Raw genomic sequence first — 22,807 nt, 5'->3', positions numbered from 1 at the left:
TTGTGCTTATCACCTGGGCAATGCTGCAAAGCACTATAATCTGCATTCCTGGCAGAAACTTTTTCTGGTTATGACTCACACAGAGCCCTGCTTTTCCACTCCAGTGCAACCTGCTTTGACAAACAAGAGATTTACAGGTAAATAAATAAATAACCAGCTCTCATCATCAACCAGAATTTAATGTAGAAATTCAAGAGACTAGTGCATCTGTTGTGTGCAGATACACCTGGATCCTGAATCCAGCACTGCACCTGTGCTGCCTGGAGCCTTGTCCCCCTCCTGCTCTGAAGACCTAGGCAGAGTTCTTTTTCAGATCTTCTTATTTACAGTCACCTGCCTGTAGTGAGCAAGAAATGGAGGTTTCTGCAGAAGAGTAGGTGGAGAGTTGAGGGGAAGAAATGAAAAGACCAGGTGATGCAAGCAGTAAGGTAACGCAAAGACAAGTCTGGGCAGTGGGTGAGAGCTTGCTAACAGTAGCTCTATCACTGATTAAGATCTTTCTTATGATAAAGATAGCGTTTGGAATTCGTAAAGGTTTCACATTTGAAGGATGGCACATCTGCCTCTCAGCACAGTTAAAAGTAACCAAATGGAAAGTACAAGAGTGGGTGGAAGTGTATCCAGGTGAGGTGAGACTGCTCTTCACCTTGTGGCAGTAACAAAGTAGAGCCTGCAGAGCTGTCAGCAGCTGAATGCTTGGTAGTGGAACAAGTGGTCCAATACCATCTGGGTAACTTGGGCAAAGAGAATTAATACAGGGGGCATCCTACAGCTGTGAGTAAAGCACAGGTGCCCACTTTGTCTGCACTGCATATTGTCTTTTGGGCAGTTTAGTGAAGGAGCAAAACCTTGACATGATCCTAAAATCCTAACTACGAAAAAGTCAGAACTGCCGTTATGAGGCTCACGGGAAAAGGTCCTTGGTGTCTGCTTCAGAGAACTAGGCACACTAATCACTATATGAATGTTCCTGTATGACACGTTAGGATGCAAACAGCTTGACAACCAAGTGACTTAATCCTTTATGAAGATATTTTTATCGGGAGCCCATTAAAAAGCTGCCATAAATTCATCCCTTTGGCTGAACTGATGTATTAGCACCTCAGAACATAGCAACAGCATTCTGTTTTCTTGAGCATTAGGCTTTTGTGCTCATCTTTTTGAAACACTTAACAGTTTCCCCCCAGTCACTTTGTGTTTGTTTTTGTTTTTTGCCTTTTTTTTTTTTTAAGTGGAAAAGACTTGTGTGTGTGTGTGCTAATACTACAGAAGTGAAGGTCTTCCCTCAGGCCGGTTTATTCTGAGGACATTAGTAACATTTGGGATTGGATTACATACTAGCAAGTAGGACAGTGGCACTGCCATGATGAACCCGAGGCTAATTTCTAGGCTTTGCAGCTGTGAATGCATTAGCATGCAAATCATGAACAGCCTCCACCTGTAAATAAAAGAACTTACCTTCACAAAGAGATGGCTGTCCCCAAAATATAATAAGTATTATAAATTATAGATGAGTCAGATTTCAGCTTCCTTTGTATTCTTGTACATATTTCTCTAAAGGAGAATTTAGTAACACAGTGCACAGCACAGGCAGTTATAATGTTTTCTGCCCAGTGCTGTTATTACCTTTTGACGCTCCTTCATTTATAAGGAAAAGAGCCATTCTGATTTGTCAGTAGCTTTGAATAATATGTTATTACATGCTAGTATTCTGAAAAGCTAGGATAGCTGTGGCTCAAGAGATCTCTGCTCACAGCTTTGCCTCAGGCAGAGCACTTCCTCAAATTGTGTGTGGCTTTAGGTGAGTAATTTAAGCAATCTATTCCTTAATTTCTTTAGAGAAGAAATAAACTAAACTGAACTTTGTTTAACCTGTGTTCTCTCTTTAAATAGTATTTGGGACAAAACTGTTTACTGTCTGTGTATAAAGGATTGTGTATGTTGGTACACTGGGCATTTCTGGTAGCAGAAATAATAAATCTCCATCGTCCCTAGGCTTTAGTTACATTTTTGTAAGACAATTAGAAATTACCTCAGATCCCAAGGGAATAGAAATCTAAGGCGTTTTGTTTGTTTGTGGGTTTGTGTGTATGCATGTGCTCTTCAAAGTTCTGGGAGTTTTTTGAAACTTGATGAGAAGAACTTAATGAGGCAGCACTTACATCACTGGCTCTGGCAAGTCCCGAACACACGCAGTGCTGATGTCTATATGATGGCTTCCTGCCACTCCACACTTCTCAAACATATTTTTAATGATAAAAGAGCAAAAGCAGCAAAATTGAGGAACTCCTATAAGTGTTCTCAGAACACATTACCTGGTGGATGAGAGAATCCCAAAGTAGCACTTTCCTAGGGGAGAAGGTCTATAGGGAACTCAAAGAGAACTTTTATTTCCTGCTACTCCTTTCTGCCTACAGTCACAGTTTATTGAGGTTCATTCCAGCTAAGAAAAAATCCTCCTAAAAGTGAAATGAACTTCTGACAGAGAGAAGGCTCACTGATAGCTTTGTTTATTTTATGGACATGTTACACCAAGCTGAGCCCCTGACATCTGCTCTGTCCGCAATCGTAAATGCATTTAAAAAAACAAACAAACAAACAAAAAAACAACCCAACAACCAACCCCAAACTAAATCAAAAGTGCAACCAGGAAATAAAAGTTATTTATCTGCCTGTACATGCTCCCCTGCCAATGCAGTTTACACTGAAGATGGTTGTTTTTGTGGTTCAGAAACAAATCATAAGAAAAACAGTACACACATGACACAGTAAATTTCCTTCTGAGCTGGAGTTTTCTTGAAGCAAACCTCCACAAGACTGTTCAACTGTACGTATATGAAATTATGTGAGTTTTATGTAAAGACTGCCCTTAAATATCTTGTATGCAGCTTTTATGCAAAAAATATCTTTTCTGATGTTTGCAGCTCAGGCAGTAAGGCACAATGGACTGTGAATTATTTAAGGAATAATGCCCATGGTAGAGGAATGCATGAGATGATAAATGTTTTTCATACGTAACTGAATACCACAGCAAGGCTCTGAGATATCTGAGGAGCACAGAAGGCATTCACTGAAAATATGTCCCAGTGCCATGTTCAACAAGGAGAAAGTTAAACAAACACAAATGTGGCTTTCTGATCTTGCGAGGATTTGAGAAACCTTTGCAACTACTTTTCTAGGGAATTATCATCAGAAAGCACTGAGTGCTGAGGTGAATAGATTAAGGGGGAAAGTAATTGGAAGTGGAAAATAACTGATGAGACACATGTAGGTGATGCGCCATCCATAGGAAGCATACATCTTGCAGTTTGAGACAAATCCTCATCTAGACGTGCAGCTTTGTTACATGGTATTTTTGCTTCTTTCTAAACATAAAGACAAAGGACATGAACCATCCATGCAACATAACCTGAATCACTATAATGCCTATATAAGGGCTTTCCCTCGCTAAATGAAATTATAATCTAATGTCTCGCATTCACGTGTGGAATGCAAATTACTGTAGAATTGGTTTCACTGCTAACTTAATGGGCAAAGATCATTAATGAAAAGATTAACAAGCAGTATGTCTATTCCTTGAATTTCTCTTAACAAGCAGTATGTCTATTCCTTGAATTTCTCTTCAAGTTAATAAAATATAACTAGCATCAAGATATTTTATTTTCTCTTTGGATTACGAGACTAGAGACTTTAAACTGTGGTGTATATATACTGAAGTATAAAACAGGATAGACCTAGTTCTTCTGTTGGTGTAACTCTACTGGATTATCTTCTGTGACTTCTAATGTGTCAGATCATAGCATCTGAGAAATTGATTCTTTACGGTACATTTTAGGGATGTGCATTGAATTTCCTTCTCAGAAGTGCATTTTGATCAATTATGAGACACATACAGAAAATATACAGCCTTGCAAATACAGACACCAGCTATCCTCTGTGTAAAGCAGCAGTCTTTGGGAATGAAGGCAGAGAGTACAGGAATTACTTTTGCCTTCCCAAGAGAGTACATGAACTGAAGCATCTAGCCAGCTGCATACGTGAAATATGTGAAGTATGTTAACTCATGTTGCTGGGGAAGACTGTGATAATTACTGGACTTACCTCCATTGCTGAAGAGAAATCCTAATGGTGGTTGGCCTTCATCTTGATTCATTGGCCAACATTTTGCACAAGGCTGAACCAAAACAAGTTCATGTTGAATATTAGGAAAAAATTCATCTCAGAAAAAGTGGTAATGCATTGGAACAGGCTGACAAGGAAGGTGGTGGAGTCACTGTCCCTGGAGGTGTTTGAGAAACATGTAGATGCGGCACTGAGGGACGTGGTTAGTGGGCACAGTGGGGATAAGCTGACAGTTGGACTAGGTGACCTTAGAGGTCTTTTGCAATCTTAAGGCTTCTATGATTCTGTGGTTCTATGAAATGGATAATTAAGAGATAGAAAGGATTATTTATATTTCATATATGCTGCATTTGTGTATCTGTAAACAACGTGACTAAATCCTTCTATTCTGATATCTGCATTGCTGTTTGTAATGAGACAACAATGCTCTGCTTTCTAAACTATAAAGACCAGCTTTTCCTCGATGTGGGCAACCATAGGACTAATTTGTTCTTGAAGAAATCATTGAAGTTAGGCACTTGGTATTTGTTATCATTCTACAAACAGATCATAAATGCACTAGTAAATGAAATGAACGATATTGTTGTGGCTGTATGAAACAAAGATTGTGTTTGTAAAACATATGCGTGTCTCCAGTTGGCTGGTGTTCAGATGGGACAGTTTGAAGTTTACCTAGCAGCTGCCACAGTACGATCTCATTTTCATTAGCTTTGCCAAACATTAACTGGGGATGAAGTCTTCCATCTGGATAGGAGTGGGGGTGACTGCTCAGATTATTTTCACTAGGCAAAAGAAAGAAGGTGTTTTGTCAATGTCAACACAATGTGATAATCTTTCTATGAGAAGATGTGCTGCCACTGGTAGTTGGCATGAAGAATTAAAATAAAATTTACATGCAACTTGTGCATTAGAGTTATGCTTCTTGCTGCATGTTTGAAAACTTGTCCAAATCCTGCCAAATTTTGTAGTATCTGTCTACGTAGGTTTTTATCAGCTGAAACTCTGGAGAGTCTTTTTATGTTTAAATACACTGTAAGGGACTAAATACAAATTTCCTTGTATTTGTAAGCCTGCACACCTGTGGGCTGTTATGAGTATGTGATAAGCTGAGAGCAATCAGATTTGATTCTATTGTACCCTAATGGTGTCCAGGTCAAGGCCCAAGACATAACTTGTCTCAAAGGAGACTACAGAAGAAACATGCAATTCTGCCCAAGTTAATCTAACCTAATTCAGAGTAGAGCTGTCCCAGTTACTGGAATATGCCATCTAACTTTAAGGATCTAACTTTAAGGAACTTTAAGGATTAAGGTATAGAATTTTTTTTTCCCCTGAAAAAAGACAGAAGGGCTGTCTGAGATTAGGCATTGGCAAGGGGCAAGGCAGAGTAGGCTTCATCTGTTGTGGAGAGTAGCGTGGGAAAAGAAGGCAATAAGGATAGCTGAAAGTGTCTGCACATACAGAGGAGGAAGAAGCCATGGCAAAAGTGGGAAAAAAGAACAAAGAGGCTGAAACTGTGTGGAGGTATGAAACTGGATGAATATCTAGACTTCATCATGATGCACAAGATGTACCTCAATGTCAACGGTTTAGGGGCTGGTTCCGCCCAGTTCCGTTACTAGCGGCGTGGAGGGATGTCGCAAAATCTGCGCCTCTGGAAAAAGGGAAGAGGGGACTCCAAAATAATTAAATGAGTGGCAACGATCTGAGGAGAAGCAAACTAATTTACTAAATATAGTATCAGAATGCAAGATAACACACCATAATACAATATAATTAGAATTGAAGCTAATAAATCAAATATAATGAGAGAGAGAATGTCCGAAAGGTGGATAGGCCTCACCATAATGCTGAGGTGAGATGCACAGTCCAGTTGAGCAGCAGAGAGACGAAGAAGAGCGGATGAAAAAAAAAGCTGACCTAGCCAGGAGTTATATCTCCTCTCTGACCACAAAGCCCCCTGGGGAATGTAGTTCTTCTCTTCCAGACAGGTACCCAGAACTTGAGCATTAACAGTTAAACCCCCAGTGCACTACATGATGTTATGATGTGGAATACCGATAACCAAAAATCATAAAACCATGACACTCAATGTTCTTTCAATAATTGTACTTTCAGATCTATATTCTAACTAAATACTAATACTAGAACATGAAGTAGTTGGACAGAATTGCAAAGAGACGAAAAAGAAAAGAGGGCAGACTCATCATTACCTTTTGTTTAACTAGCTGTCCGGAAATCATGGTGTTATTAATTGAGAACATCATGAACTCAAACTAGAACTCAAAGATTATTGTACATATGTACAATATATTGTACATTCATTGGTTTTTAAATTTTAGACAGGAGAATTTCCATGTTACAATCTAATGTCTTCTCTTAAAATTTTTTTTTTTTTTAAAGTTTTTAAATTTTAGACAGGAGAATTTCCATGTTACAATCTAATGTCTTCTCTTAAAATATGCCATATACACAAAATTATTCTGAGGAATTAAACACTAAAAAGGCAAAAAGATGCCTTATCCTCAATTAAAAGAGCAGGCCTCCTCTGTCCAATGTCTGACTTCTTTGTCTTTGCTATCTCCCTATTCCCAGGTGTCCAGGAGACAAAAAGGGCAAATCAGTGTGGCTACTGTGCAGCAATCTAAGCTCTTACAGATCAAATGACAGAGAGTATATTACAAAAGCAAAGGGCTAAGTCAGAAAAGGTCCTGTTTTTTCATATCAGCAAGACTTTAAATCAGACAGTTCTGCTGGCTGCAATTGTGGCAGTAACCTGAGGTAAAAGAGTTACATAGGTCCAATCATGTAAGACTGCAATCAGTGAGACTTACAACAGTAATGAAGCCAGGCTTCTGCTGTGTACAAATATGTTTAAGATCAAGCCAATTAAATAAATTCTGACTGTATCCCTTTAATTGTTCTTTAAAGGGCCATCAGTCTAATAACATCCCAATCATCTGTTTTTATGTCTGGTTACCCTCAAGTGCACCACAGATAGGAAAGAATCCAATTTGACTTCTATAAACTGAAGCATCTGTAGACTTGTTTATTAGACCCCTATTTCCTCAAGTTTTTTTCTTTTATATCTTGAGTGTAGCTGAGCTGTAAGCTACAGAAATTGCAGCACAGAAGTCTGCAATGACATTCTTTGAAATCCCCTTTCAAACTACATGTTAGTAAACACTGTCTTTCTGCTACATTTTCCAATTAAATTAAGACCAATTTTCAAAAGCTTGTAGAAATGCACATTTGGATATCATAGTCCTCCTCTACCCTAAAAGGCTGTGTGCTTATGTGCCTGTTGTTGTAATAAGAGATCTTGTCAATAACCACTTAACATTGGATTTTCAGATCATGACTTCAAGGCAATTACTGTCTATTCTAGGGAAACTGAATGCTATATTGCCTTGATTGCAATTCCAGAAAGGATATGCCAATAGTAATCAGAGCATTGATTTCATATTGGTTAATAGAAGTAGTGAAATATAAAAGGGCATCACTCAATGTGCAAAATCACGGGTCAGTTTACAGCAGCCTGCTCTCCTGAATGTCCTAAGAAGAACCTCCAAGCCAGTCACTATACTACAGGTTCTACTTAGAGATCAACCTTTCTGCTAATATGCAGATTTAAATGTCAAATTCAAGAATTTAGTCCTGAGCCCAGTCACATGGCAGAGACAGATGTATAAACAATTGATAGTCTTCTGATGCATGTTGGAAGTATTGAACATGATTTACTTTGAGATAAGGAGAAGTAATGTCTGTGAGGATGAAAGCATATGGGGCATAACAGATCTTTTGGAAGAGATTTTGGATGCCAAGGTTTACCTTCCTTGAGATAAATTTCTGTGAAGAAAAAAAGTATACTAAATAGGAACCAAAGTATGTTCAGAAGCTAATCTACTCTCTTAAATCAGAACATTTTTGCTTTTAAATCTTCTAAGTTGGTCTTTAAAATTGGGCAAATAAGCATTGTTAAATAACAAAGCCAAACCACATCTCTGAGCTTTTATCATGTTTAACCTTTATATGTGAATAATAGATGAATGCATAAAAAGAAGACTGATTTAAATTTTGTCACTGCTGCACTGTAGAACTGGCGACATTCCACTGAAACCAGGGGATTCGTTACAAACCAATCTGTTTGTGGCAGAACAGAATCAGTAAATCCAAACTATCAAATAAATTTCTATTTAATCTATCTCTTTGTACTTCTGTTGACTTGTTTCTAAATGTAACAAACATGGGGATCTGTGTCAGTGGAGACATATATTAAAATTAAAAATAGTGACGTGAGAATCTACTTATCTATTTTTAAAAATCGCATTAGATAGAATCCTAGCACAAATTGAGTTTTTCTGGGAATATTTCTAGCACTTCAACACATTTATTTACACGTTTAACACAAGCAGAGTATGTAAATAACAACCCATTTCTGTCCTGGTAGAGAGATATACTTAGGTCTCACTGCCCTTTCTCGACGGTGCTTCACAAGCATCTGTCAGATGTAGATGCTATGAAGTCCTTTTTTCCTTGGAGTGAGAGAGATCTTTCTCAATCAAAGGCCTCAAATGTATACGACCCCAAATATGTTTAATGCATTTGTAATTTTGAATGACCTACATTTCATACAGCATCATGACAAATTATCAATTCAGTGTCCTTCTAGACACAGCTTCAGACAGTGTTTTTTTTACCATTTTGAATATATGACGGTCAGATGGTACAGTCCTTGCTTTTACATTCAATCAAAGAATGTACTGTTGTTACCATTTAGAATAGAATCATAGAATATCCCAAGTTGGAAGGGACCTATAAGTATCACTGACTCCCATTTTTATTTATCTTTCCATAGATTAAAATTTTGGGAACCCTCTGGATTAAAGCAAGAATAGTGGGACACAGCAAGTCCTCTGAAATTTATCTTTATGGCCACTTTTCTGGAACTTTTGTGATATTAAGTTTAACTCTATAGTTGCTTCTAATTTCCTTTCCTCTTGAAGCCTTTTAGTTTCCTGCCCCCTTTTCAGCAGTCTGACAAAGAAAGAGCTTTAGTTCAAATCTCCATGCTACCTTTTCCCCATGTATTTACTCTTTTCTCCAAGCTCTTTCAGGGTTGAACAGAACTGGATATGGTACAGAGAAGGGCAATTAGTATTACCAAAGATGATATATGAAAAAAATTGACAATAGTCTCCTGTCGACTGGAAAGAAAACAGCTGAGAAAGTATATGATCAATGCATAAGGAATAATAAATGGTATGGAAAAAATTAATAGGGAAATGCTAACACAGTATTTCTCACAGTACAAAAGTTTGGCAGCATTAGCAGAAAAAAAGGAAAAAGCTAAAACTGTACAAAAATATTTCTTTCGTTTGTGTGCCATTCATCTACAGAACTGGCTGCCAAAAAATGGCTGTGAAGGTCAAAAGATTCAAAAGGATTAGATACATTCACAAAGAAAAATCTGCCAGGTACTGCTGAATACATAAAGATAAAACCCATCTCAGAAACTGCTTAGTCTGCAAATGAACAGAAATTGTGGGGGTTTACCAGAGAAAGGGGCAGTCTTTCCATCCTCTCCAAGAATACACAACAAAATCTGTCACAAATTAGTCTGTGGATAGTAAGGACATTGATCTGACCCAGAATGGCTGTTTTGCATTTCTGATACCTTGTTGACTGCCTTTGTAATTCTGTGGGGGAGATAAGAAAATTATGGTAGATTGAAGGCAGTTAGGAGAATTTTTGCTTTTCATTTGTCTTTGAACAAAGTACATCAACAGGGCCAGATTCTTGTCTCACATTTCTATCCTGATATGGATCTCATGACTTTATTTTTGCTTCACGTGTTCTTTACAGAATAAACAGTGTATAGTTATACTGAACAGGCATTGCTGAATATATTCTAGCTTTGTTCACAGCTTCCAATCCTTGCTCTCAGCAGCACCCTTTGTCACTGCACTTCACAGTGCTTTGCCTTTGCTCTGCAAGGTCATGTTGTGGAGGTGCAGGAAGCAGCACCTGCTCAGGAACAACTTGATTGAGCATTCAGACAGCCTCTAGTAACTCTGGGTAATCAAGCAAAAAAATGTCATCAGTGACATAGTTACAATCTCTACAAGCAAAACTAAAAGCAAAACCCAGCAAAGATTTTGTTTGTCAAAGTCTTGCTGCCTTTCAGGAGAAGTAAGGAAGGGTATCTTCATCTGATGTAAGCTGTCTGGTATCTAGCTGGTGCTAGCTAGCCCACGTTGCAGCTACACCCATTTTACTGATTATTTTGAACAATATGTTCAGCAAAAGTAAAGCTACATGTACAGAGAGCTCCCAGAGGAAAACTGAGCCCAAGGATTTTTGCAAGTCTGGTCAATCCAGTCAGTGGAGGAGAGAGTAAGGCAGGACGTCTAGAAAAGTAATTTTGAGAAATTTGGTTCTATATCTTTTCAAAGGCATGGAACTAGGTGTTTTTTCATGGCATTGGAGGGTATTTCTTTATATTTTCTAATCAGACTGGATTTTTAAGGGACGCAGCCCACCTCGTTGGCCCACACTGCCCAATGTCTATAGAGTGTAATGAGATCCTGACCAATGTTGTTGACCCTGACATTGTTAAAAAGGCTAAAGAACAGTAATATGTGAATGATAATGACTAATAGCAAATATATGACTATTTCACATTCTAACAAACCTTTCCTCCTGCTTTTCAACTGTATGTTCTATTCATTTTTAGAATCTCAAAAACTACAGTGACCAATCAGATGCGTGCATGGACAATATGGACATATGCTATAGTGATTTAAACCAGCACCACATATTCTTCCTTAGCTACTGGAAGCAGCAGAGCTGTAGTAGCATCAAGGCAAGCATACACTGTTCCATAATTCTGCTTACAAGCCTAATGGAGTTGTTCTAATATGATTCTAGTGCTTTGAATATGTTAAGTAGGTTGGTTTTGTTCACACACTTCTAAGCTTTTTCTTCACTAATAAAAGGACATCTGCATTTTAACAGCACCCCATTCTTTTAATAGAGACCCAGTCACCTGGCCTCACTGGGTGCTATGTAGGGCATGCAGAGGTTCAGGCTGGATGTGGCTCTGGGCAGCCTGGTCTACTAGTTGGTGACCCTACGACCCAGGGGTTTGAAACTAGGTGATCACTGTGGTCCTTTTCAACCTAGGCCATTCTATGATTCTATGATAACCCGCATTCACATATTGCAGTAGATCAGCAGCATCACCAGATGAGTCTCAGAAATGTCCTGCATATCTGTCAGTGTTAGTAATATATAACCACAGCATCCTGCAGTTATGAGATCTGCATAGATTCTTCTGGCTTCCAATTGGACAACCCTGGAACTGTGCAAGGAGTCAAAGACAATTCTGTAGCTTCTACCACTGCAGAAGGTTGCTGGCTTTTGAGAGCCAGGCCATGGCAAAGGAGTACTTAGAGCTATAAGAATGACCATACTTTTCCATTCTCCCTACTCTGTAGCTAGACTTACATATCTTGTGACATTCCAGACCACCTTCCTTGGAGAGGAGCCCAAAGCACGTAAATAAACGTGACATCCTGTCTGCACAAAATGCATTCAGTAAAAGAGTTCTAGCAGGACATGGTTACTCAGTATTTATGCTTTTACTGTAGATAAGAGACAAGGACTGATGAACTGCTGTTCATGGAGATGGCAAACCTTACATGAACAGTGTCAACAAACAGACTCGTGGTATTCTGAAATGAATTTGCTTGAGAAGAGTCGTCATGGCTTACTTGTTTTTCCATCTGCATAATCTTATAGACATATCTTAAGATGCTCTAAAGAGCACCTTCGGTCCTCTCACTCTCTTGAGAACTGTGAAGAAAAGTGTTTAGGAGCAGCACGGATAGAATAAGGGGAAATGGCTTCAAGGTTAAAGAGGATAGATTTAGGTTAGATATAAGGAAAAAGCCTTTTACAGTAAAGGTGGTGAGGCATTGGAACAGATTGCTGAGAGATGTGGCCCCATCCCTGGAGACTTTCAAGGTGAGGCTGGATTAAGCCTGGGCAAGCTAATTTTGCTGTCCATGTCCCTGTTCACTGCAGGGGAGTTAACTAGATGACCTTTAAATGTCCCTTCCAACTCTAAGGATTCTATGATTCTAAGTGCAAGTCTTGATTCCATGACATCAGCACCCTCTCATGTGGATTTCAGCTGCAAAGGGTTTCCTGTAGAGACCTTGGTGAAATTAACTACTGAATTTTTGTTGCATGTATCTAGAAAATAATCTAGAATTCAAAATTAACTTAATCTAGAATTCAAAATTAACTTAATCAACTGCTTCCTGAAAATAAGCAGTTAGTTATTTACAATGAATAGACAAATACATATTTATTAGTGTTCTATGGGTCTCAGTGATCTCTGGCATATCTTATCTACATTAAAAATACCTCAAACACTACCACAGTCTTCCCCCTCTTTCACCCTCCCCCCCCCCCCACCAGGAAAAAACATGAAAGATCTAAAAAGGTAGAAATTGACTCCTATGCTTATTCCACTAAGTGCATCACAAAATAAAGAAGACAGACACGTAAGGAGGGAATAATTCATCCCCACTTCAGCCAGATCCTTGACTTAGAGCACCAGGGTACATGAACAGCCCTGGTCACTAGATACTGCCAGTAGCTACTGCAGGTTGCTCATTCCAAGGAAGGTGGTGGAGCTTGGCCAGAGATAAGATACTCTGGAAAACTACTTCCAGTTGCTTAGAGGCTGGTTTGCACCCTGGAATCTGAAATATAATTGTTTTTCTACCAGAGCATGTTTTTTTAATCCTTAGGTGCTGTAATTCTAGACATTCCTTGTCCACCTACAGACCTTGCTGGCATCATTTTTAATCCTTTTCTTCAAACATAAGTTTTACACTCTGGCTTTAAAACACAACTATGGATTATGCATTCATTATACTTCCTGACACAAGCGGGATCAGCCCTTGTAAGAATTTGGATAAGGGACAGCCTTTGAAAGCTCGGTCCCCTATGGGAAACGCTATGGCTGATTCACCACGTGCCAATATTCTGTCTGGTGATTTACAATTGGTACTCTTCCAATTAGTGGTCAGAGACAACCACTAACACAGCCAGCTGCTGCACAGGCTGCCTCTCTGATCTGTTGTCTTTTTCTTTTCTTATCTTGTTTGTCCTCTTGCACCTTTTGAGGGAGTTTATTCTCCAACAAGACAAAGGCAATAAAACAGTCAATTAACGTGATGTAGTCACAGAAAGGGCGAGTTGCGTTTCCTAGCAGTACGGTACGGCAGGGAACAAGATACTGAAAAAGCGTTTTGCGGGGCAGAAAGCATTCGGGGACACAAGGAGGCAGATCTGAGCTAGCAGTGCAAGGGCCGGTTGGTAGGCTGGGGACAGGAAAGTGCATGCTTAGGGCACAGGTGAAGGCAAGCAGACTGTGCTGCCTGCTCCTCAGCATACTCCACATGGGAGAAGCAGTGCAGATCCTGCTGGGCACGCGGCCATTTATTTCATTTCAGAGGTTGATATGCCCTGAGCACACGCCGCTAGGCAGGTCTGGCTGCCCTGCTCCGTGGCTCCGCGCCATCGGCTGCCTCCCGGGGCAGGGCCGACGGCAAGACCCGTGTTTCAGCTCTGCAAAGCCGACGCGGAGCCGCAGGCAGGCTGCGGGCACACCTGCGTCCTGCGGGCAGGAGCCGCCGGTCGTCATGGCGACCGGCCGGGCTGCAGCCTCCCCGGCCCCGTTGCACTGCCCGGCCGTGGGCAGCTGCCGCCACCTCTCCCCCCACCCCCTGTGCCGGAGAAACACCCCGCACCACCGCGAGCAGCGAGGCCGCAGCCGCCGGGCTCTGAATGCGGCGGGCGGGGCCAGGCGCGGCCCCAGCCCGGCTGCGCCACAGGAGCCTGCCCGGGGTGGGAGGAGGAGGAGGAGGAGGAGGGACTCCGCCGCGGCAACAACTGACGTGTCCCCGCCATGGAGCTCGGCGTGATTCATCAGCGGCGGCAAGCAGGCTGCGAGGTGCCGCGTACCGTCCCCGCATAGGCACGGCCGCTTCGCGGACAGCCTCAGTGCCGCATCACGCTGCTCTTCCGTCTCCTCCATCGCTGCCTGCACCTGTGCCCCCGCGGCGACGCGACGGGAAGGCAAGATGGAAGAAATCCTACGGAAGCTGCAGAAGGAGGCGTCGGGGAGCAAGCACAGGGCCATCAAGGAGAGCTGCACCTGGGCTATCGGTAAGAGCGGGGGGCGCGGGGCGCTGGGGGCTCGGGTGGGCGCAGCGGAGGTGCGGAGCAGTGCGGGGCGGGTTCTGTACCGCCGACGGCAGCGAGACCTCGGCAAAACTTGCTCTGCCGCCGGCGGGACCGGAGCGCCTCCAGCGGCTCGAGGGGTCGGGCGGCTCGGTGCTGTGATACCGGTTCGGCGGTCCGAGGAGCAGCCGTCTTGCCCCTTCGTCCCGCGCTCGGTGTTGGCTTCGAGGGTCTTCGAGGCAGATACGGGTGTCAGTGGCAACCAGATCCCTTCTGTGTGGGGCTGTGTTATCTCAACCCCTTCCCTCCTCCCCATTTCATCAATCACGGTAAACGAACGCCCTAGTGCAGTTTTTTCTGCTAACTTACGTTCGGATTTCTATTTCCACAGCTGGATTATTGTTACTTTACATTTATTTTCCTGGATTCCGTGAACTCTGTGATCCTTGCTGTATGATGGAATGCACAGTTGCTAAAATGTGTTCTTTTATGTGAATATGAGGTTATGTGAATATGAGGTTAGGTAAATTTCAGGGTTTGTTGGCTGTGATTTGAGGTTCTTTTGGCAGTAACTGCTTGGAGCTCTGGTCAGTGTGACCCGAAACAAGGTATATCAAGATAACTGTGCACCTAGTGTTGCTTTAGGTTTTGAGAGATGGCAATCTTTGTTTTTAACGGTACACTGTTACAGCAGAGTCTGTGATAGACCATACCTGTTGCTGTCTCATTACTGGCCTTTCAGTTTGGTATTCTGTATGCTTCATTAATTGATGCCGTGTTTATGCAGCAGCCATGCTGATATCCTCTGTACTGTTCCAGTTTTGTGCTGCTGAAATGCTTGTATGTGAAAGGGAATTTACCGAGGAAAGGCTATTATTTCGTAGAATCGGAGAATCACAGAATTGTTGGTGCCTTCTCATTGATACCCAGTGTGCTGGTAGAGCCATGTCGATCTATGGAGAATTGGAGCGCTTGTGACAGTTATTCTGTCAGCTGGAGTAGGTGTAAGCTTTGGGGATCATTGGTTCAGAGATTCTATTACTAACGTGGAAGTCGGAGTTTATTTTAAAGTCTTACTGTTTCCTTTTGTTATACAGAAACCTTGGATTCTCCTGATGCTGCTATCAAGATACCTCCTTATCAGCTAAGGTAAGAATATGCAATGTTGACACTGGTAGAACTGTGAGCATTTGTTAAATTAAAGTAAAAATTCAACAACAACAACAAAAGTGAGGTAGATAAGAAGAGGCTGAATCTGTGTTTTTTCATTAGTTCATACACGCATCTCTAAGTTAACCCTAATGAATAATTTTTTTTTATATACCCTTGGCCTTCATACATGAATAAAATGTAAGAAAAATTGCAATAATGGGAAGAAGTATGTATTGCTGTGTCTTTTCACTTAAAAAATAGGGCTGTTTTATGGTCTGATACAGTTTGCTTTCAGTATGGTGATGCTTCTCAATTCTCTTTGTGTCTGTATTTTCTTTTAAATCTAGATCTGTTCCTACTTATTGAAAAAAAATATTCTAGAAACATAGTTGTATAGCTAGGACACTGTCTAGGAACTTAAATAATACAGTTCCTATGCCAGCTTCCTCTAGCCTGCTGAATTATCTTGAGTAAGCCTCATCCTTTTTTCTTGTCTTCATTTGGCCACACCTCACAATGGAGGTGCTGTTTAAGATCTCCTTTTATAAATCAATGCTGTGGAGGAAGTAAATAGGCAAAATTATTTGCTACCATAGAATGACTTGTATTGGAAAGGACCTTAAAGATCGTCCAGTTCCAACCACCTTGTCATAGGTAGGTTTACCACCCAGAAGATGAGGCTGCTCAGGACTCCATCCAGCCTGGCCCTGAACACCTCCAAGGATAGAACATCCACAGCTGTCCCTTCCGACAGAACAACTAGGAAGCATCAGATGAGAATGTTGAAAACCTTAGGGTATATATTATGTCACGTAGGTTATAATTAAGATGCGAAATGTTTCCTTATTAGAAAACATTATGAATGCTAAAAAAGTTTGCGTTAGTTCAAAAAGCCTCTCAACAGATCCATAGAAGAAGTCAGAAACCTTTAATAATGCAGAAGTACCCTTTCTTATTCAGAAGTATTTGGCGGTACATAATTGAGCTTGTAAGAGAGTATGTAGAAGCATTGCTATGAAGTTATCCTGTCCTGGATATCTTTCTGGACAACAACCACTAATAACTGCAGACAAAAATGACCTTTTTTTTTTTTTTTTTTCTTTCTTTTTTTTTTTAAACCACAATGATAATACTCTCCTGGGAGTATTTTTATTGCCTAATTTCTCTCCACTCATTTTGGCTTTGCACAAGGAAATTATGGAATTGGAGAGCTCATTTTTCTAGACCAGTCACTAAACAGGGAAGGAATAAGAGCGGTATTTTTGCTACTCTTGGATGCCTGTCAGCTGCAGTCCATAAGTGGCCTCCAGTCAATAAGGAATGGATATAGCACAGGTCTGACACAGCCAATTCTGGATACATGCACATCCAACACAGTTAGATGAGTAATTCCCAGGAGATCCATTAGATTGTTTACTGTGCAGTGTGGTTGCAGAAAATTTAGCTTTTTACCCTCCAATTTGACAGCCTTTGTCTTTTATAAAGGGTATGGTCTCTTTATTTTAAGTACTGTTTTCATTCTGTATGATTTAGCTGTATGATTTATTTTAAGTACTGTTTTCATTCTGTATGATTAGCTAATTTTTCACTTGCCTAATGCTTCTTTAGAGATATGCCTATTTTCTTCTTCTTTTAATGTTTTTGCTGTATTTGTTTAGTTTTACTGTAGAATCTTGGTTGTTTTTTCTGTTTTTGTTTTTTTTTTTTTATAATTAAAGCTAGTATCTTGACAAGTGTCAATGTGGAGGCAGTGTGTGGGTTTTTTGTTGCTGTTTATCGTTTCTTAAAAAATGAAAGGTACGATGGAGAACTGGAATAACAGCTTTGGTAGTGAGATCTTCAATATGGCACTGCTGCACGACCTGAGACCGTCCCTGAGAAATACTCTCAGAGAAATTCTCTGCTAACAAGTTCCTATTAGACTCCAGGTGATCGTCTTGGGCTGGAGTCCCCTTTGTGATGTACCAATGAAACTATGATAAAAGCTCATTTTTGCTAGTTATTTGTTAAAGAACAGCATTGTGACAAGTTGATTCCTATCCCTGTAAAAAGATAGCCTTGAAAATGAGGCAATGGCCAGAAATACAACTAAGACTGATGCATCATGGAAGATCCTGACTGTACTCCTTAACTTTTTTTCATCTTGAACAGCAGTGGATTGCATCATCTGCTTCAACACATATCAGCCTTTGGCTGCTTATCCACTTTGAATCTTCTGTTCACCCTTTCTACTATAATGCTACTGGATGTAGCAGCAAAGAGGCTGGGATGTAGTCTGGAATATTCTGTAATATTAGAGTTGGTGGGGAAAAATGGTGTGCATTTTCACTCTAAGTGACCCTAGTCCGTAATTTGGATCTGAAATCCTTAGTTGCAACATACTGGCAATGCTAAGAGCAGATTGGAAAATAGTTCAGGAGAAAAATATATATTTTTTGAGTTCTATTCCAAGTACAACAGATAAATGAGTATTTTGAGTACTCTCTGTGCAGAGGGAATGTTTAAGCTTGGTTAGTAGGAAATTTTCACTAGGATATACTGAATGCAAGAAAAATACATCAGTACTTTCCTCTGTTATATTTTGGCAAGTTCACAGTTTAGAGCATATCTATACTGTAGGAGGATGTGGGATAGAGATTTGTCAGCTGTCATGCCCAGTTGAGGTAGATACTGGCTTAGTTCCAGAAACAACAAATCTAGTAAGTACCCCAGTCAGTGTTGTTTCTCTTTCTTTACAACACAGTATTTGGCTTCTGCTGGTGTTAGTGCTTTTAAATGGAGAGGCTGTGCTGTTACTCAAATCCTTGTTTTTCTGTTGGAACAGAGCAATGATTTCTGCTCAAAAGGAGGAGAAGGTATAAACTGTTACTCTTTCCATACCTCCCCTCTTACCCCCTTTTTTTTTTCCTTAAGATATAAAAGGCCATTGGCTGCTTTTGAAACCACAGTTCTGGATAAGAAGAGATTCTTCAAATTTATATTTTGAGACAGTGGTCCTAGTGTGAGAAAGGGGAAGATGAGAAATTGAGTTCAGATGTTTTGTATATGTTAAACTAACTATGTACTTGTCTACACCATGATGCTGGGGCTGAATTTTTCATTGTCTTGGTTTGCTTCTGACTTGTCCCCAGATTTTGCTTTAGTGCTTAGTCCCTGTTACTGAGCCATAGGGCAGGTTGTGCAGTACTGTTTCCTGAAGTGCAGGTAGGTATCTGGCTCAGCTGTAACATTTGTATCAGAGCTGTTTCCAGCACCAGCAGCTTAGACAGCATGTAACCTGCTGTGTTCGGGAGCACCTGGGATGCTTTTTCTCCAAGGAAGTGCAATGATTGGACATTCGGTCTGAAATGTCATTCTTTAATTAGTTTAATAGAGATCTATTGGGCATATTTTCAGACGGCTAAATGAGACTATTTCACTGTTCAGCTTCCTTTGGTGTTAATTGAACTTATGAACTCAGTTGATGACCTTGAATATTAATTCTGTGAGGGGCATGATTTAAGTGATTCATTTCCTAAAGAGATTCAAATCTCAAACAAATATAGTCTTCCCCACTGAGTCCTGCCAGCTCTGCCTTGAGGTAGAAATACGAATGTGTTTTTCAGCACTTCAACTTGTGATCAGAGTGTTGAACAAAATGTAAAAGATTAGAGAGAAAAATGGGATGAAAATGAGCTTGTCAGTTCAAGGCTTTGCATTGATGCCTGCTGAATTTTTGGGAAGGGAGAGTCATGTAACCCTACTCTGGCCTGAATAGAATCATAGAATAGAATGAGTACCATAGAATGGCCTGGATTGAAAAGAGCCACAATGATCATTGAGTTCCAACCCCCCTGCTATGTGCAGGGTCACCAACCTCTAGATCAGGCTGCCCAGAGCCACGTCCAGCCTGGCCTTGAATGTCTCCAGGGATGGGGCATCCACAACTTCCTTGGGCAAATGGTGGTGTTTACGTCTCCGATGAACAGGTGTTGTGAAAATTAAATATGTACTAAATGCTTAAGGAGACTGGATGAATGACTTATAAATAATGAATTAGATAAAAGGAATTGATCACGTGGATGTTAGCTTAAGAGAGAGCTTAATGCTGTCTGCCGACCAACAATTATTTGCTACTTACTTGGGCCACATTCGTTTCACTGTTTTTCAGCTGGCAAGTTCTGTCCTAAGGCCAACCACCTACACTGAGCTAGTTTCTCTTCTTGGCTAATTCCTGGCAAGGTTCTCCATTACAGTTTTAGAGGCTGAAATGTGTTTGGTGAAAGGTAACTCCACAGACATGGAAAAATGAGCCTTTAAGAAGAACTAATGAAGACAGATTAATATTCATGAAATTGGGATTTTTTTCTTCCAACCAAAATAATGGCCAAATGCATACTGTGCCTAATAGCTGGTTGTAGTAGAAGCATTGCCACAAACCTGAGTTTGATCCTGGAGGGGTGTGATTGAGTGCAGAAATGCATAGGCAAGACTCTTGATAGTATTGGTTACTGTCTGTGCCAGCTCAGACTTTCCCCTGTGGATGTTAAAGTAATGGTTGTGAGACATGATGAGTGAAGCACTTTTGCACTGTAAGTAACGTAGCTTGCATTCCTTCTTCAAAGAAGATGCAGAAAAGTCTTCCAAATGCTTACTTTTCCCTTCAACATATTGATTGCAGGAAATAATTAAATGAAATGAAGGTACATGCTCAGGCTTTCGAGACGCCTATTTTGTGTGCCTAATCAGGGAGATACAGACTGTGGCTTTCACAGGTGCTGAGTGTTTATAAGCCTGTTTCTGTCAGAAGCTGTTTCTTCATTTATTTCTGCAAAAGCTTGCATCCCTCTGGTATTTCACATCTATCTCTCAAAACTAGCCAGTGTTTCTGGGGATTAGAGCTGGAAAGATGAAAGGTTGGTGATAAGTAAGTTCTCCTGTAATAACCAGCTTATTTCCAGTTCTGTCTCTCCTGTTTGTGTCCATGCGCTCATCTTGGTGCTAGTTTTTAAGGGTTATTGTGAAGTCTGGGAAGTCAGTGCAATAAGAGCAGTCAGGAACAGAATTCAGTCTTATTTTTAGGTAACCTCTGAAATACCTACCCTACTCGTGATTTTTCTGCAGTCATGGGAATTTGGAGATGCAATAGGAGGTTCTACTCTAACATTTATTTTTACATCTACAGTTTTACATCTGGCAAGCTGAGAAGTAGCTGTGGCTTATGAACTCTTAAATAAAACAGCATTCCAATTCTATCATGTATGTGCTCAACAAATAATAAAAACTGTAAACGTGGTATGATCATGACCAAACGTGAAATACCAGGGAGACTTCCATCCACTTAACTTTGCAGACAGTTCATCCATTTAAAGAATACCGAGGCTTAGGATCCATTTTGGCTTCTGTATTTTGAAGAAATATTTGTAATTTCATCACATCATTTTTCTTTTACCTGCTTTATCTTGTGCATTGTTTCTCATAGTTTCTACTGGGTGAGGATGGATAGGGAAGATGATTAGTTGTTATGATTATTTTCTAAGTCTGATTTAAAAAAACAGGTTATCTTTTTAAAATACATTATAGAAGGTCTTCTTTCCATCCAGCACCCCTAATTTTCTTTTTCCTAACTACAAGGAGACTTTTAACTTATCTGTGACCTGTTGAAAATTCTTACTTCAGAATTTTTAAGCAAACCTTAAATGGATGGTGAATAGTGAACAGTTACTACTTATCTGATGAACAATACTGCTAAAATATGGAGGTTTACATGTGCTTATTATGGGAATGTATAAACAGAGGGGAGGATCTATCAGGAGTACAAGCAGATGTCATTTCTCACTCGAGAAGTATGTCATCTATCATCTCTTGTGGCTGGTAGGGAAGTGTGATAGTCTGCTGATTGTTCTGTTTTGTTATCCATTGCATGCTGTCCCATCTGATAAGTGGACATATCTGATAATGGTTTTGTGAGTTACAAAGCAGATAATCTGAATAATATTTGTACATAAACTTAGCTGTCATTTGTGATATCCTATTAACATTTGTAGTTCAAGAGTTTGTCCACAGCATCACTTGAGACTGTGATCTTTGAGTGCTATAGGCTAAGATAATAATGTAGAGCATGCGTCTTTCTGTAGGAACTTGAAAACAGCAAAATAAATACTTCAAGTTTGTAAAGTAGTGTATTAGCATAGCTGGTTGGTAAAACATTGTAGTTCATGATTTATTTCATTGTACATCTATTTTAAATCACGTAGAACCTTTTGGATAACTAAATTGGGAAAAAAATAATGGATACATAAATGAGCAACTTAATTAGTATTCATTTAGCCATTTTTTCCCCTTCTGTATGCTAATTTTACTTTGGTATCTTGTTAAAATCTATGGATAGCAGTACACTGAATTTCTTATTGCTTTGTTTGGGAGTGTTTTATGAGTATAGCAGTTTGTCTGGCCAGGAGAAATGAGTGGAGAGGGAGTAATGACTGTCACTGAGGTTGGTTTTTGTAGGTTTTTTGGGGGGGATGGGAATGGGTTGTTTTGAACATACATCTGTCTTATTCTTTATTAAAACATTGCTTCCTGTTCTTACTGCCACAACAACCTGGCATTTACTGTTCCTAGGTTTTCCTCTTGAACCTGACTGCTAAGTACATGACTCATCTGCTCAGCCACTACAGAGTTGCTTCCTAGCATTCACCAAGTGTGCAGTGAGTTGCCTGGAAGGCCTCTGAACAAGAAGTTCTAGTGGCAGTGTGGATTGCTGAGCTGCATCTCCCTGTGCTATTGGTTTACATACTGTATCCAGAGTTTGGGGGCATTTATGTAACCCACATTGTGTATATAAGTGATGTATATGCTCTGGTCTCGATTAAAAAGTTGCATTCCTAATGCATGTATGACCAATATTGAGAAAGGCAGTGCAGTGCTGTGCAATACAAGATTTTGGTCAATCTGTATGTTTATTCAGAGATCTGTAACTTGCCATACTTCTTGTGCAATGAGCATGTATTTCTGTCTCAGCAGAGCTTTGTGTCTGTTCTGGGATCACAAAAGTGACACAACAACACTGGGGAGGGAAGGAGTGTACAGGGTCAGTTTCCATTTTGCATATCTGAATTCTTGCTGTCAAGACATGATTCCAGGAATGTTGTAAGGCCCCTTGATCTAGCAGTCCCTGAATACCTGTCAGCCAGGGTTTTGGCTCTTGAAGGTAATAAAGTTGGTAAAACGTGGGAAGAAGTATGTGGGTTTTGAAAGATTATTTCTGTTACTCTTAGAAATCACGCAGTAG

At 40.3% G+C, this 22,807-nt stretch overlaps 1 protein-coding gene across 6 annotated transcripts in view; it reads left to right on the top strand.

Annotated features, from left to right (window-relative positions):
- The first annotated feature begins 13,823 nt into the window (after positions 1 to 13,823).
- ARFGEF3 (ARFGEF family member 3) overlaps positions 13,824 to 22,807 on the top strand; it is an 83,648-nt gene continuing 74,664 nt past the window's right edge. For 4 of the 6 annotated variants that reach the window (XM_085217202.1, XM_085217201.1, XM_085217199.1 and 1 more), the window contains exons 1-2: positions 13,825 to 14,367; positions 15,480 to 15,531. In XM_085217202.1, coding sequence (XP_085073328.1) covers positions 14,283 to 14,367; positions 15,480 to 15,531 — 137 coding nt within the window. In that variant the 5' untranslated portion in view covers positions 13,825 to 14,282. Of the gene's footprint in view, positions 14,368 to 15,479; positions 15,532 to 22,807 lie in introns of all 6 variants that reach the window. The other 2 variants (XM_085217203.1, XM_085217204.1) reach the window with 2 other exon arrangements.

The sequence above is a fragment of the Meleagris gallopavo genome, chromosome 2, assembly GCF_905368555.1.
Source record: "Meleagris gallopavo chromosome 2, MGAL_WU_HG_1.1, whole genome shotgun sequence".
Taxonomy (NCBI): domain Eukaryota; kingdom Metazoa; phylum Chordata; class Aves; order Galliformes; family Phasianidae; genus Meleagris; species Meleagris gallopavo.
Note: the sequence above shows the minus strand (reverse complement) of the source record. Positions and strands in the feature narration are given on the sequence as shown.